This window comes from Aquarana catesbeiana, unplaced genomic scaffold (assembly GCF_042186555.1).
Source record: "Aquarana catesbeiana isolate 2022-GZ unplaced genomic scaffold, ASM4218655v1 unanchor228, whole genome shotgun sequence".
Taxonomy (NCBI): domain Eukaryota; kingdom Metazoa; phylum Chordata; class Amphibia; order Anura; family Ranidae; genus Aquarana; species Aquarana catesbeiana.
In genome coordinates, this window is record NW_027362655.1 from 2979895 (window position 1) to 2996361 (window position 16467).

General features: G+C 45.5%; 3 protein-coding genes across 3 annotated transcripts in view; 1 reads left to right on the forward strand and 2 right to left on the reverse strand.

Annotated features, from left to right (window-relative positions):
• Nucleotides 1-16467, reverse strand: part of LOC141121716 (uncharacterized) — a 278834-nt gene that overhangs the window by 172988 nt on the left and 89379 nt on the right. The gene's annotated exons all lie outside the window — the stretch shown is intronic.
• LOC141121690 (uncharacterized) overlaps nt 1-16467 on the reverse strand; it is a 187011-nt gene that overhangs the window by 6003 nt on the left and 164541 nt on the right. The window contains exons 2-3 of the mRNA XM_073611396.1: nt 366-494; nt 32-238 (exon numbers count right to left, since the gene is read on the reverse strand). Of these exons, the coding sequence (XP_073467497.1) occupies nt 32-238; nt 366-461 (303 nt within the window). The 5' untranslated portion in view covers nt 462-494. The remainder of the gene's footprint in view (nt 1-31; nt 239-365; nt 495-16467) is intronic.
• Nucleotides 15958-16467, forward strand: part of LOC141121711 (uncharacterized) — a 155068-nt gene continuing 154558 nt past the window's right edge. Inside the window, exon 1 of the mRNA XM_073611427.1 lies at nt 15958-16091. The gene's annotated coding sequence lies outside the window, so the exon portion shown is untranslated. The remainder of the gene's footprint in view (nt 16092-16467) is intronic.

Consider the following 16467-nt stretch of genomic DNA (forward strand, 5'->3'; position numbering starts at 1 on the left):
TACTGTAAAAAAAAAAAAAAATTCAACTCACCGCCTCCACGAGTCCATGTTCTAGACACAGTCTGTTACTGGATAATGTCCCAGAATTCCCAGCACCGCTCACCTCTCCTGTCAGCAGCTCCATCATCTTCTTGGTGACTTCTAGAATCTTCTGCATGTTGTGTCTCTCAGGTTTTAGGGAGTCACATGGAGGCACTGTGATGGTCATATGATCACCTGACTTCACAAGAGGAAATCTCTGTATTGAGGAACCAATAGGAATATCATGTTAGAATCCCAGAATCCTCCTCACCTCTCCGGTCAGGTCTGTGTTTTATTAATAGAGATAAGAGTGATGTCATGTGACCTCCCAGAATCCTCCTCACCTCTCCGGTCAGCAGGTAGATGATCTCCAGGGTGAGGTTTAGTATCTTCTCAGTCATGTGACTCCGGTCCTCCTCCATCCTCATTGGTGCCATCATTTGATCTATACAGGTCTCCTTGTGGACAGATAACTTTGGGAAATGAAAGTAAGAATTATTTGGATGGTATTGGTCACACAATAATAGGATGCTGATGTGAGGGGGGTAAAAGGAGGGTTTCTGTACGTTTAAGTAACTCAGGACCGGACACTTTTACCCCCTTCCTGCCCAGGCCAATTTTCAGCACTCTCTCACTCCTTTAATGACAATTACTCAGTCATGCAACACTGTACCCAAATGAAATGTGTATCTTTTTTAAACAGATAGAGCTTTCTTTTGGTGATATTTAATACTCATTTGGTTTTTAATCTTTTTGCTATATAAATGTAAAAAATACTGAAATTTTGAAAACAAAAAAACCCACATTTGTGTCTGTTATAAACATTTGCAAATAAATAGTCTTCTTCATTAATTTAGGTCAAACTTTATTTTGCTACATTTCCTTTGGTAAAAATAACCCAAATCAGTTTATATTATTTAGTCTGTAGGAAAGTTATAGAGTCCACAAACTATGAGATATACAGTGCTCAGCATAAGTGAGTACACCCCCTATGCGAAAAGTAAGATTGTAATTAATATCTCAATGAACACTTGTAATAGAAAAAAAGCATGACAGGACCTCTTAAATATGAGATCTGATCTGGGGTCAAAAAGACCTCAGATCTCATATTTACACTAAAATGCAATAAAAAAAAAAATTGTCATTTAAAAAAAAAAAAAGGCCCTTTAAAAGCTATGGGCGGAAGTGACGTTTTGACGTTGCTTCCGCCCTGCAATGGTATGGAGACGGGAGGGGGCCATCTTCCCCTCACTCATCTCCATACCCAGCAAGGAAGAGGATCCGATCTCCTCCGCCGTTGCCGATGGCTCCGGTAAGCGGCGGAGGGCATCGGAGCGCAGCAGGAGGGGGGCCCCTCTCCCGCCGCCGATAAAAGTGATCTTGCGGCAAATCCGCCAGAGACCACCATTATGGTAAACCGGACCGCCAGCCGATGAAGAGGATACCAGGGTTATGGCAGCTAGCTGCTACCATAGCAACGATATTCCTCTTCAAAGTTAGGACGTATATCAGCATGCGGCAGTCTGGAAGTGGTTAATTAGGATTTTATTGTCTAAAATTTAGCTTTGCTTCTAATGCCGCGTACACACGAGCCGATTTTCCGTCGGAAAAAACTTGAATGGTTTTTCCGATAGAATTCCGCTCAAGCTTGCCTTGCATACACACGGTCACACAAAAGTTCTCTGAACTTTCGACCGTCAAGAACGCGGTGACGTACAACACTAGGACGAGCCGAGAAAATGAAATTCAATGCTTCTGAGCATGCGTCAAATTGTTTCCGAGCATGCGTAGGAATTTTGCCTGTCAGAATTTGTACAGACGATCGCATGGTGGGAATTCCGCCAGCAAAAGTCAGATGGAGCATACACACAGTCGCATTTTTCGACCAAAAGCTCTCATCGGTCTTTTGCTGCCCGAATTTCCGATCGTATGTACGCGGCATAAGACTTTCATTGGGGTGTATTCATTTTTGCAACATGGTCTTGAATGAATTTGTTAGGAAAAATCCTTTTTCTCACACACAGCATAAGCATACTTAAGGGCCGTACACACAATTGGACTTTTTGACAACAAACATGCAAATTAGCTGTTTTGGAGCAACATCCGACCGTGTGTACGCTCCATCGGACAAACTTTTTCTGTTTCCATCGGACTTTTGTTGGCTGTGCGAACGCACAAACTTTCCCGCAACAAAAGTCCGATGGAGCAAAGTCCGATCGTGTGTACACAAAAGCATCAGACTTTTGTACAAACTACAGTAGGCAGCCGCGAGAATGTTTCCAGCGCGATCTGATCGCGCTGGTTCTCGGCGACAGGGTAATGTACATCTCGCGCTGGCTGCAATAGGAAAAACACATTTTCCTACTGCGGCGGGCTCGAGAGGGAATTCGCCTCTGGGGGAATTCCAGGCCCTTCGGTCTGGTATGGATTTTAAGGGGAACCCCCTACGCCGAAAAAATGGTGTGGGGGTCCCCACCAAATCCATACCAGACCCTTATCCGAGCACGCAGCCCGGCCGGTCAGGAAAGGGGGTGGGGACGAGCGAGTGCCCCCCCTCCTGATCCGTACTAGGCTGCATGCCCTCAACATGGGGGGGTGAGTGCTTTGGGGAAGGGAGGCGCCCTGTGGCCCCCCCCACCCCAAAGCACCTTGTCCCCATGTTGATGAGGACAAGGGCCTCTTCCCGACAACCCTAGCCGTTGGTTGTCGGGGTCTGCGGGCGAGGGGCTTATCGGAATCTGGGAGCCCCCACCCTTTGTGAATGAGTATGGGGTAAAGTGTCAATAAAAAAAAACAGTACACAGGTTTTTAAAGTAATTTATTAGGCAGCTTCGAGGGTCTTCTTCCGACTTCGGGGGACTTCTTCCGACTTCGAGGGACTTCTTCCGACTCAGGGGGTCTTCTTCCGACTCAGGGGGTCTCTCCGATGTCTTCTCCCGGTGTCCGGATCTTCTGACGGCTCTTCCACTATCTTCTCCCGATCTTTTGCTAGCGGTGGCCCGGACCTCTGGATCATCTTCTTCCCTCTTCTCTTCTTCCGATGTTTACACGATGCTCTCTCCAGCTGGAATGGTCTCTGAGCACTCCGCAATGGACTTTTATAGGCGGTGACCCCGCCCCCCTATGAGGTCAGAGTCCCGGGGCATGCTGGGACTGTGATCTCATAAGTGGGCGTGGTCATGCCATCCTATGACCATGCCCCCTTATGACCTCACAGTCCCAGCATGCCCTGGGACTCTGACCTCATAGGGGGGCGGGGTCACCGCCTATATAAGTCATAGCAGAGCGCACAGACAGCATTACAGCCGGAGAGAGCGTCGTGTCAACATCTCTGGAAGAGAAGAGGGAAGAAGACGATCCAGATGTCCGGGCTCCTCGCTGGCAAAAGAGCAGAAGATAGCGGAGGAGCCCGGCAGAAGGAAGAAGGCACCGGAGAAGAACCAGAGAGCGCGGAGACGACACCGGAGAGAGGGAGAAGACGCCGGAGAGACCCCCGAAGTCGGAAGAAGACCCCCGAAGTCGGAAGAAGACCCCGGAGCTGCCTAATAAATTAAATTAATTTTAAAACCTGTGTAGTGTGTTTTATTGATACTCATTTCCCCAGGTGAATAGGTAGGGGTACGCTGTACCCCATACTCATTCACATAGGGTGGGGGGCCGGGATCTGGGGCCCCCTTATTAAAGGGGGCTCCCGGATTCCGATAAGCCCCTCACCCGCAGACCCCGACAACCAACGGCCAGGGTTGTCGGGAAGAGGCCCTTGTCCTCATCAACATGGTGACAAGGTGCTTTGGGGTGGGGGGGCCGCAGGGCGCCCCCTCCCCCAAAGCACCCACCCCCCATGTTGAGGGCATGCGGCCTGGTACGGCCCTTTGTACAAAAATCCAAGGGAAAGTTTGTACAAAGTCCTATCGTGTGTATGGGGCTTTAGAATTACAACCCAAAACACATTCTGCTATGCCTCCCAAATATGAGGGTACCACATACAGTATGTGCCCAGATGTATAGAGGGATCCAAAATCCAAGGAGCACCTTTGAGCTTTCAAGGAGCACAAATTATGCATCAAAAAATGCATCATTTTTTTGTCATAATTTTTTTTAATGAAAAAAATGATTTATTTTTTTGAAAAAGGTTCTACTTAACAAATTATTTCTCACACACAGCATAAGCATACTTAGAATTACAACCCAAAACACATTCTGCTATGACTCCCAAATATGAGGGTACCACAAACAGTATGTGGCCAGATGTATAGAGGGACCCAAAATCCAAGGAGCACCTTTGAGCTTTCAAGGAGCACAAAAATATGCATCTAATTTCCTGACTACCTATCAATTTTTGGAGGCCTTGGAGCGCCAGGACAGCGGAAACTGCCACAAAATTACCTAATTTTGAAAAGTAAACACTTCCAGAAGTTTCTGAAAAGCATAAGGAATGTTTTAAAAACGTCATTTTGGATACAAGGTTTTGGAGAATGAAGGAAAGAAAATATATATAATTTTTTTTTCTACACAAACTTGTCAGTTTAATAAGATATTTCTCACACACAGAATGGACATACTTAGAATTACACCCCAAAACACATTCTGGTACTCCTACTCAGGTTTTTTTTTTCCCGTTTGGGGTGGCGGCTGGCATTCTTCATGATTGATGCTGTATCTGCTTCAGGGGACGTTTATTTAAATTTAACTGGCTGTGTGTTTGTACTAAATGTAACCACTTTTTTCTGTTATGTATGTACTACACGCTTGTGGGCTGCACCCTTAAACTTCGTTCTAAGCTGTGTTTTTGTTTTTTTTACTCTTGTTTTCTTTTGTTGTATGTATAATACTTCAATAAACAGATTTAAAAAATAAATAAATGTAACCACTTTTCTGGTGAATAAGTAGGAGGATTATGTACCCCATACTCATTCACATGGGGGAGCGGGATCTGGAGGCCCCCCTGGGGCTTCCAGATTCCAATAAACACCTTACCCACAACCACCAAGCAAGGATTGTGGGGAAGAGGCCCTTGTCCTCATCAACATGGAGATAAAGTGCTTTTGGGGAGCTCTCCTGCCCCTATGTTGATGGCATGTGGTCTGGTATTGTTCAAGAGGGGGTGCATTCACTCGTCTCCCCCTTTCCTGGCCTGCCGGGCTGCATGCTCGGATAAGGGTCTGGTATGGATTTTGATGGGGACTCCACCCCATTTTTCAGGGACACAATGACTGGTGCGGAGGAGATCAGGGACACAATAACTGGTGTGGCAGTGATCAGGGACACTATAACTGGTGTGGAGGTGATCGGGACACAATAACTGGTGTGGAGGCGATCAGGGACACAATCACTGGTGTGGAGGCGATCGGGGACACAATAACTGGTGTGGAGGCGATCGGGGACACAATAACTGGTGTGGAGGTGATCGGGGACACAACTGGTGTGGAGGTGATCGGGGACACAATAACTGGTGTGATGGTGATTGGGGACACAATAACTGGTGTGGAGGTGATCAGGGACACAATAACTGGTCTGGAGGTTATCGGGGACACAATAACTGATGTGGAGGTGATCAGGGACACAATAACTGGTGTGGAGGTGATCGGGGACACAATAACTGGTGTGGAGGTGATCGGGGACACAATAACACATTTTACTAGATAGAATTTAACTCCGAAATAAAGAGAAGGTTCCGGCCCCATGGATGGGGAAATGCCCTGTCCTGGAAGGGGTTAATCTACAAATAATAAATATTCGGGCAGCGCTTGCACTATGGACAAAATATCTCAATCCACAACATGATAGTTCCAATAAAACTTTCTAATAACAAACTCCTGGGGTAACCTGGTAGCACTTACTTAGAAAAATCCCAGCTGTAAATGACTTGGTGTGCTGGGCCCTGGATCCGTGTTTGGATCGGAAAAAAACAATCTTTGTCCAGGAGGGCGATTGGCAGGTTAAAGAGGTTATAAAAAGTGCTCCTACCCCCACCCAGATTCCTTAACCATTTATAGCCCAGAATAACTTTAAAAAATCTTCTATATAATCATATATCACACATTTCAAACAAAACTTTATTTATAATCATCAATAACTGGTAAAATGATATAAAAAATGTATAGGGCTGGGTTCACACCATTCCGAATTTGCATAGCAGGAGATTGTGATCATCTCTCTATGGAGCCGGTTCACACATCTCCGCAGCGGCTTTGGTGCAAATTACACAGGAGCCATGTGCGTCTTTTGGTTAGTTTCTAATCTGAAATAAGCCCAAAATTCGGGCTGAAATTAGACCTGAAACGGTGAATGGAGACGCACCGGACTCCTGCTGTGAGCTGCTGCATTCTCCAGTGTGAAGCCAGCCTAAAATAGATGAATCAAAAGTAAACAACTTAATAGTAATATTCAGTCCAGCCGGAACAATTGTATTGAGCTGAAAAATCCATTTTGATTCCCATCTGGATGTCTTTTTTGATAAAATTGCCCCTCAAGGTTCACCATCTCATCCCCCCAAAATCCTGTCCCTTTCAGACTCCTATTGTGAGACTCATCATAGTGTCTCTGGAGGGGCGCTGATCATTCCTGTGTAAAATCTTACAGAAATCTTCCCTAATCCCAACCTTTAATTATCATTTCATTCCCCCCACATACAATGTCTGGAACCGAGATTTACTGACATCAATAACTCCCCTCGTGGTACAGACCATAAATTCCCTCATTGTAATATACGGGGTTATTCTACATTTCCACACTATATATGTGTGTATCATCATCTGCTGGAGATAAAAGACATCACAGTGACTATGGAGAAAGAGGACGGACATGACGGGGGGTTACTGGGTGTAAATAAAAAATAAGATCTTATTACCTCCTCTGCTGCCACTTCCAGCAATGTCTTCTCTCTACTTCCTATGGAATGTCCTATGTGTACCTGACATCACTTCCTGTCTTCCATAGAGACTACCTGTCTGTATTCCATAGAGTCTTCCTGTCTGGGTAGAGATGAGATCACCATCTTGTGGAGCTCAGAGGAACTGCAGCCCTGAGAAACATCTCGTAGTGTGAACACGGCCTTGTGCTGTGTGTGTATGGACTGTATGTCCTTATAGATGGGTCATCTCCACTCCTACCAAGGGGGATAGAAATATATATATATTACGTTTTGCAGTAAAATTGATTGGAGATTTAGTCATGTATAGGGATGAGCCGAACACCCTCCTGTTCGGTTCGCAGCAGAAGATGCGAACAGACAAAAAATTTCGCAGAGCACACGAACACCATTAAAGTCTATGGGACACGAACATGAATAATCAAAGGTACTCATTTTAACCACTTAAGGACCAGCCTCGTTTTGGAATTTAGGTGTTTACATGTTTAAAACAGGTTTTTTTGCTAAAAAATTAGTTAGAACCCCCAAACATTATGTATTTTTTTTCTAACACCCTAGAGAATAAAATGGCAGTCATTGTAATACTTTTTTTTCACACGGTATTTGCTCAGCGGTCTTACAAGCACACACTTTTGAATCAAAAAAATAAAACAACAGTAAAGTTAGTCCAATTTTTTTTATATTGTGAAAGGTAATGTTACGCCAAGTAAATTGATACCCAACATGTCACGTTTCAAAATTGCGCCCGCTCCTGGAATGGCATCAAACATTAACCCTCAAAAATCTCCATAGGCAACGTTTAAAAAATTCTACAGGTTGCATGTTTTGCATTACAGAGGAGGTCTAGGGCTAGAATTATTGCTCTCGCTCTACTGATCACAGCGATACCTCACATGTGTGTTATGACCACCATTTTCATATGCAGGCGCTACTCGCGTATGCTTTTGCTTCTGCGTGCGAGCTCTTCGGGATGGGGCACTTTAAAAAAAAAATTTTATTTTTTTCTTATTTATTTTACTTGATTTTATTTATTTTTTCACTGTTTAAAAAAAAAATGGGTCACTTTTATTCCTATTACAAGGAATGTAAACATCCCTTGTAATAGAAAAAAGCATGACAGGTCCTCTTAAATATGAGATCTGAGGTAAAAAAGTCCTCAGATCTCATATTTGGACTAAAAAAAAAAAAAAAATTGTCATTTGAAAACATGACATTGGAAAAATGTGGCTTTAAGACGTATGGGCGGAAGTGACGTTTTGACGTCGCTTCCGCCCTCCTATGGTATGGAGATGGGTGGGGGCCATCTTCCCCTCACTCATCTCCATACCCAGCCACAGACAGGTCCCGATCGCCTCCGCCGCTACCGACGGCTCCGGTAAGCAGTAGAGGGAGCGGGAGAGCGGCGGGAGGGGGTTGCACCTCTCCCGCCGCCGATAACGGTGATCTCACGGTAAATCCGCCCGCCGCAGAGACCACCATTATTGTAAACAGAACCGCTGGCCCTAAAGATGGATACCTCGGTTGTGGCAGCAGCTGCTGCCGTTACCGAGATATCCACCTTCAAAGTGATGACGTATATATACAGTGGCCTGTCGGTAAGTGGTTTTAAAGGCTTATATGCAAGTTATTGCCATGAAAAGTACTTGGGGACCTGGGTCCTGCCCCAGGGGACATGTATCAATGAAATTTTTTTTTTTTTAAACGGCCGTTTTTTAGGCAGCAGTGATTTTTTTAATGCTTAAAGTGAAACAATAAAAATGAAACATTCCTTTAAATATCATGCCTGGAGGGTGTCTATAGTATGCCTGCAAAGTGGCGCATGTTTCCCGTGTTTAGAACAATACCACAGCAAAATGACATTTCTAATGGAAAAAACCCCCGGTAACGGTATTTCCAGGAACCTCCCAGGACAGCTACTTGAGAGATGATTGGCTCCGCCCTCTACAGGAAACACATATCAGAAACAATTTAAAAGGCCCCTCCCTTTCCTCTGACCCTCAGTTGTTTAGAAGATCAAGTAACCTCCACCAAAGGTGCACTCGGCAGAGGAAAAAAACAGAAAAAAACATAAAAACACACCACCACCAGGTAAACATGGTCAACCAGTGAAAAAATAGAATAGGGTGGGAATATAGACGCTGTCCTGGAAGGTTCCTGGAAATACCGTTACCGGTAAGTCTAATGGGGGTTTTCCCCCCTCACCTTCCAGGACAGCTACTTGAGAGGATAAGCAAGATTCTATACCTTAGGGAGGGACGACAGCCTGGAACACTTTCCTACCAAAGGAGAGGTCCTGGCTGGAAAGCATCTGAACTCTATAATGTTTGACAAATGCATGAGAGGAGGACCAGACGGCAGCTTTAGAGATTTCTTCCCATGAAGCCCCCGCTCTTTCTGCCCATGATGTGGCCATGGATCTCGACGAATGGGCCCCAATTCTAGAAGGAGGGGTGCGACCTGACGCTTTGTATGCCTCACAGATTGCTCCCCTAATCCACCTAGCAATAGAACTTTTAGATGCTTTGGACCCTTTCTTGGGGCCACTGAGCAAAACCAACAGTTGGGAGGAACTCCTAAAACCACTGGATCTCTCTAGATAAAGCAGAAGACATCTTTTTACGTCTAAAAGACTAAACCTTTCCTCTTCCGCATTCTTGGGAGAGGTGCAGAAACTAGGAAGGACCATCTCCTAGGACCTATGAAAGTTGGAAGAAACTTTGGGTAAATAGAAAGGATCAGGTCTAATCACTACCCTGTCCTCTAAAATTCTCAGGAAGGGGTCTTTACAGGAAAGAGACTCTAGATCAGAAATCCTTCTCCCTGACGTAATAGCAAATAGGAAGGAAAACTTCTAAGAAAAAATTCTCAGGGAAGCCTCATGCAAAGGCTCAAAAGGTTAGTGCATTTAATAATAACGACAGATCCCAGGGAGGAACATGTTTGATGAGCTTGGGAGCATGTCTAGATCTGGCTGAAAGGAACCTCCTAACCAAATGACCCTCCACTAGTCTTCTCTCTGTAAACAAAGATAGGGCAGCAATCTGAACCCTAAGGGCGCTGACAGAGAGGCCTTCTCCACTCCCCCCTGTAAAAAATCCAAAATACAGGAAATGGAAAAAGAATCTAAACCAGGTTTCCTTTGGCAGGAAATATAGGTTTTCCAAACCTTACCATAGATTCTTCTCGTGACCAACTTACAGCTGTCCGGGATAGTTTGGATAACTTTCTCTGAACACCCCCTTAACTGTAGGATGCGCAGCTCAGCCTCCAGGCCATCAAATGGAAGGTCTGAGGGTTTGGATGCAACACCGGTCCCTGATGGAGCAGATCCTTCCGAACTGGTAGGGGCCAGGGAGGATACACAGATAGGGTCTTTAGAGAGGAGAACCAACTCCTCTTGGGCCACCAAGGGGCAATCAGAACCACTTCTGCCCGGTCCTGAATAATTTTCTAAACCACTAGGGGTAAGAGGGGAAAAGGAGGAAAGGTGTAAGCCAGAGTGAAATCCCATGGGAAGGAGAGAGCATCCGTCCCCAAGGACTCTGTCTCTCTTTCCAGAGAGAAGAACGCCGGCAGTTTTCTGTTGAGACTGGAGGCAAAAAGATCCACTGTGGGAAGACCCCATCTAATCACCACCTCCTGGAACGTGCCTTGATGTAGTTCCCAATCGCTGGAACTGATGTGCACCCTGCTCAAATAGTCCGGCAGCACATTTTCTGACCCCTTGATGTGGACTGCCCTTACTGAAGCGACATCAATCTCCGCCCAGGATAGAATCTGCTGTGTTAATGATAGAAGCGACTCTGAGCGAGTGCCCCCTTGCTTGTTCAGGTACGCAACCATTGTGGCATTGTCTGAAAAAATTAATAGGTCTTTTGAATAGATCCTCTCTTCCAGAGACACAAGTGCTTTCCCCACGGCTAGAAATTCTCTGAAATTTGAGGAGCGGCCTGCCTCCTCTGGCAACCAGGCTTCCTGGGCCTGCCACTCCAGTGAGTGAGCACCCCAACCCGTCATTTTTACTGGGGAATGTTGTGCCCAATCCTTCCCTCCCTGTAGGTGTTCTCGCTGCTCCCACCAGACGAGATCGAGAAAATTTACTTCTGGTAGTTTTACCAGCTGATCCAGAGAATCCTTCCTGTGATCCCAATGGAGTAAAAGAAAAGCCTGAAGGAGTCTGGAGTGCAATTGGGCCCAAGGTACCCCTGGAATGGCCGCAGTCATCAAACCCAGCAACTGCATGATCCGCCGAAGGGAGGCCTGAGGGAGCAACTTAAAGGCCTGCACGGAGAGAAGAATTTTCAAAATCTTCTCCTTGGGAAGAAAAATCTTTTGGACAACAGAGTCTATTAGATAACCCACAAAACATATGCACTGGGAAGGTACCAGGCAAGACTTCTGCTGGTTGACCTTCCACCCCAATCTCTGAAAGGTCCGCAAAACCAATTGCAGATCTTGAACAAGGGACTCTGTCCCGAGCAAAAATCAAAAAATCGTCTAGATATGGGACGATCAATACACTTTGAATCTGAAAAAAAAACATGACTTCGGCCATGATTTTTGTAAAAATTCTCGGTGCTGTCGAGAGACCAAAAGCAAGGGCATTGAACTGCCAGTGAGATGGCTCGTTTCCTATGAGAACTGCAAACCTGAGGAACCTTCGGTGATTCTGGCAGATTGGTACATGAAAATAAGTGCCCTGAAGATCCAGGGTCACCATGAAGACCCTTGGCAACAACAGATTCTTCATCGAATAAATGTTCTCCATTCGAGAACATCTGTAAACTATGTACTCATTCAGGATGCTTACATTTATGACCATACGAAAGCTGCCGGAAGCTTTCTTGACCAGAAAACGTGAGGATAAAATCCCCGGAACTTCTGAACTTCCAGGACAGGAGAAATAACTCCCTCTATTTCCCAAACAGAAATCAGATTTATCATGGCTTGCCGTCTCTCGGCAGGTGGGTAAGAAAAAACCTCTGAGGAGGAAGACTTTTGAATTCCAACCTGTAACCCGTTTCCAATGTTTGAAGAATAAAGGAATTGCTGGAAATCTCTGCCCATTCCTTGATGAAATGGCACAATCTTCCCCCTACCGCTAACCTGGCGTCACTGGGGATTTTTGGAAGGGGCTGAAGGAGCAAAGAGAGTCCCCGCTTTTTGCTTGTCTGTTAAAAGACCATTTCTTTTTTGTCTTTAGCCTGTTGGCTTTAAAATTAGTCCTGTTTTGGAAGCCACGAAAACGCCTCTTATTCTGGGGTTTATACCTTTGGGAAGAAGGGAATCGTTTACTCTTTTCAGAGAAACGAGCTAGGACATCCTCTAAGGAGGTACCGAATAAGAGCTTGGCTTCGGAGGGAATGCCACAGAGCTTATTCTTGGATGCAAGATCACCTTCCCAAGATTTAAGCCAGATAGCTCGCCTAGCTGAATTAATGAGAGCAGAAGCCCTGGCTGCAGATTTCACTGAATCTGCTGCTGCATCAGCTAAGAAGGCAGCTGACTTAGCAATGAGTGGGAGGGACTCCCTAATCTCTTCTTTGAAGGTGCCGGATGAAAGAAGATCATCCAGACGCTGAACCCATACGTATAAATTTCTATCCACACAGGTGGATGCTACAGCCGGACCCAAAGAAAAAGCTGAAGCATCCCAGGCCTTACGTAGCAATGAGTTGGCCTTTCTATCCATTTGATCTTTAAGGACCCCAGAATCTTCAAAAGAAAGATCTGACCTTTTGGACACCTGTGACATAGGGGCATCTAATCTAGGACACTTAAAGAAAACCCCCTCAAACTCAGACTGAAAAGGAAATCTCCTTTTGTGTCCTCTGGACTGGAACAACCTTTTTTCAGGTTCTCTCCACTCAGACAGAATCATGTCCCTAAGTGACTGGTGTTCCCGGAAAGGCTTTTGATTTCCACACCTGTAGACCCCTATACATTTTATCCTGTACGGATTGGGCTTGCTGTGGCATCTCAATCTGCTCCGAGGTATATATTGCCTTTAGAAGTTCGTCAATATCCTCAACTGGAAAAAGATATTTAGATGAGCTACCTGTATCCTCCTCCGATGCAGATTCTTCATCAGATGAAGAAATTGGATTCTCACCTTCCTCCAGATTAGAAGTATTGTGTGAACTAACAGTCTCAGATACTAACAAGGGAAGGGACCTAGCAGAGGCTGAAGGCTCTAGAGCTATGGGTCTGGATGAGGAAGACCCTAGACTAGTAACCCTGTCATTAAGTGACCGAAAGGAGTCCACTACCTCCTTCATAGAAGACATCAACTCTTTAAAAGAGGAAGACTCTGAACTAGCTTTGGGTGGAATACAATCTTCACAAAATAGTTTTTTTATAACTATCAGAAAGCCTGGCCCTACAGTTCCCACATTTCTTCTTCACCGGTTTGGCCTAGAAAAAAGCAGAAACAAGGACCATAAATAAAAGGTTCCATACAAAAAGTCCCTTGCTGTAGAACTAACCACAGACAAGGGCTTAACTTGGGGGCAGTATGGGACCCGGACGCTGCCGCTGGTTCAATACGAGCGGATGCTCCATCCTCAGACCTGTCCTCAAGCTCCATGAAGCAAGCGGAGATCGGCCGTAGAGAAGACTGCTGCTGTACTGCAAAAAACTTCACCCAGAACGGCGTTTAGCAGACTATTCCCCTGCAGCATGTCCTCAGTGTCTCCACGCCATGCTTCCTTATGAAAAAACATGGCATCTGGAAATGCGTCATGTGACTTCTGGTGCCGCGTCACCGGAAGTTCTCCGACGCCATCTTGGTACACCGCAATGAAGCACTAGGAGAACACAGTTCCACACAGCAGAGCTGGGGAAAAAAAGGAGTTGCCACTACTCACATCACCAGGTAGGCAAGTAACCGTTAGAAATAGGGAACCCTTCTGGTAAAGTACAGACTATCACCCAGGACTTGGCCACAACTAGTCCTGGGTGAAACCAGAGAAGAGGGGTCCACCAACCACAGTTACCAGACCTTAAGAAAACAAAAAAACGTGTCGGTGCTCCTGGAGGGTCTGGAAACACAAAACAACTGAGGGTCAAAGGAAAGGGAGGGGCCTTTTATATTGTTTCTGATTAGTGTTTCCTGTAGAGGGCAGAGCCAATCATCTCTCAAGTAGCTGTCCTGGGGTAATTTAAACTCATCGCAGTTGTAATGAATTGTTGGGTCTCGGAAATATAGATAAAACTCGTTGAAAAAAAGAGCATGGGATCCCCCCCAGTCCATTAGAAGGCCCTTTGGGTCTGGTATGAATATTAAGGGGAACCCCGAACCAAAATTAAAAAAAAAATTGTGTGGGGGTCCCCCTAAAATCCACAGTAGCTCCCCAAAGCACCTTGTCCTCATGTTGATGGAGACAAGGGCCTCATCCCCACAATTTTGGCGCAGGGTTCCCCTTATTTTCCATATCAGACCCGGAGGGCCTGGTATGGATTTCAGGGGGACCCCCACGCAATTTTTTTTTAGATTTTGGTTCGGGGTTCCCCTTAATATTCACACCAGACCCAAAGGGCCTCTTTTTTTAATAAATATCAACCCGGGTCCCCAAACACTTTTGATGACAATAACTTGCATATAAGCCTTTAAAATGAGCACTTTTGATTTTTCATGTTCGTGTCCCATAGACTTTAACGGTGTTCCGGCAGCTTTCGAATTTGCCCCAAACACCGCATATTGTTCGCTGCTCGGTGAACAGGCGAACACACGATGTTCGAGTCGAGCTTACGTTCGACTCGAACGTTGTGCTCATCCCTAGTCATGTAGAACATCTGTTATATGGATACAAAGATCCCCAGCCGAGAGTAAAGGGTGGAAATGGCTCCTGATCCCCAGATTTGGGCAATTATGTCACCAATATAAATAGAATAAAACCCGCGCTATGTGTAACAACTCAAATACCTACAAAAATAACTTATACCGGACTGCTGCTGTAACAAAGGTAAGTATTCCCTTTATCAACTAGAAGAGCATTATGTGTCACAGCGCTGTCCTATTGTGTGTGCACATAAATCATCACAAATACACTAAAATATGTGGAGACATTCATATATAAAGTGCTAGGGGCTCAAATAATATTCTCTGCAGATCTACTGCTTCCACTTTACACCTATTTCATTGATCTTATGGTGTTTATTAATAAATTAAGTAAACTGATCCATGTGCAAATTTATATACAACATAAAGTGCTTTGTGCTCAAGATGCTGTTCCCTGCAGATCCACTGCTTCCAATTTGCACCTACTTCATTAATTTTATAATATTTGCTGCTATATTACATAAACTAAAATCCTGTGCAAATTCATGTAATCATACAATATTTTGTGCTCAATATAGTGTTCTCTGCAAGTCCACTGCTTCCACTTTACATCTACTTCAATTAACTCATTTTGTGTTAACAAACTCCACCAATCACTGAAAAGTTGATAAGGTGTAAAGTTCTCGGTGCTCCAAACTGTGCCAGCTGTAGTGTAGCCACGCCTTCTTCCACCTCTTACACACGTGATGGTGAGGGCGCCCCCTTAGTAGTGCTTCCCCACTCACCAGAGCAATATGACTCCCAGCTTTTCATCTACCAGAGTCACCAACATCCTTCACACTCTCCTCACCTCCGATGGCAAAGGAACTGGATCCTCCTCGCTCACTCCTGAGAGTCTGCTGTGCTTTCTGTCATCTCCCTCCTAGACTCCTCCTCCGACCGCTGTTCCAGCAGGAGCTCCGCCTCTTCATACACACTCAGAGCTCCGCCTCTTCATACACACTCAGAGCTCCGCCTCTTCATACACACTCAGAGCTCCGCCTCTTCATACACACTCAGAGCTCCGCCTCTTCATACACACTCAGAGCTCCTCCTCTTCATACACGCTCAGAGCTCCGCCTCTTCATACACACTCAGGGAGGAGACAAGGGGAAGGACATACAGTACATACACACACAGCACAAGGCTGTGTTCACACTATGAGATGTTTCCCGGGGCTGCAGTTCCTCTGAGCTCCACAAGGTGGTGATCTCACCTCTACCCAGACAGGAAGTCTCTATGGAATACAGACAGGAAGTGATGTCAGATACAGACAGGAAGTGATGTCAGATATAGACAGGACGTGATCTCAGATGCAGACAAGACTTGCATTTCATAAGACGTAGAGAGAAGACGCTGCAGGATCTGGCGGCAGAGAAGGTAATATGTAGATTAACCCCTTCAGGGTGATCAGTTGATGATTAATATATCTTCCTTCCAAAGCTGGCCATACATGGTTCAGTTTTATCGTTCAGCCAGCGGGATGAGAGGAAAAAACTGAAGTGATTCCCTCATCCACACATTGGAGGGGGATGGGGGAATCCTCCCCACTGCACTATTGTATTCTGACAATGGGGGGCGCTCCTCCGCTCTCAGAATACACAGATCAGTGATGAAGCTATTGGCTGCAGCCACTGATCGAGTGACTTTTATCCGGCAGTGACCACACATGGATGGAAATGTGACCGATCCCTGCTGAACCAGCTGAATTTCCATGTCTCTATGGTCACCATAAGTGACTTCCTCCCCTCCCCCT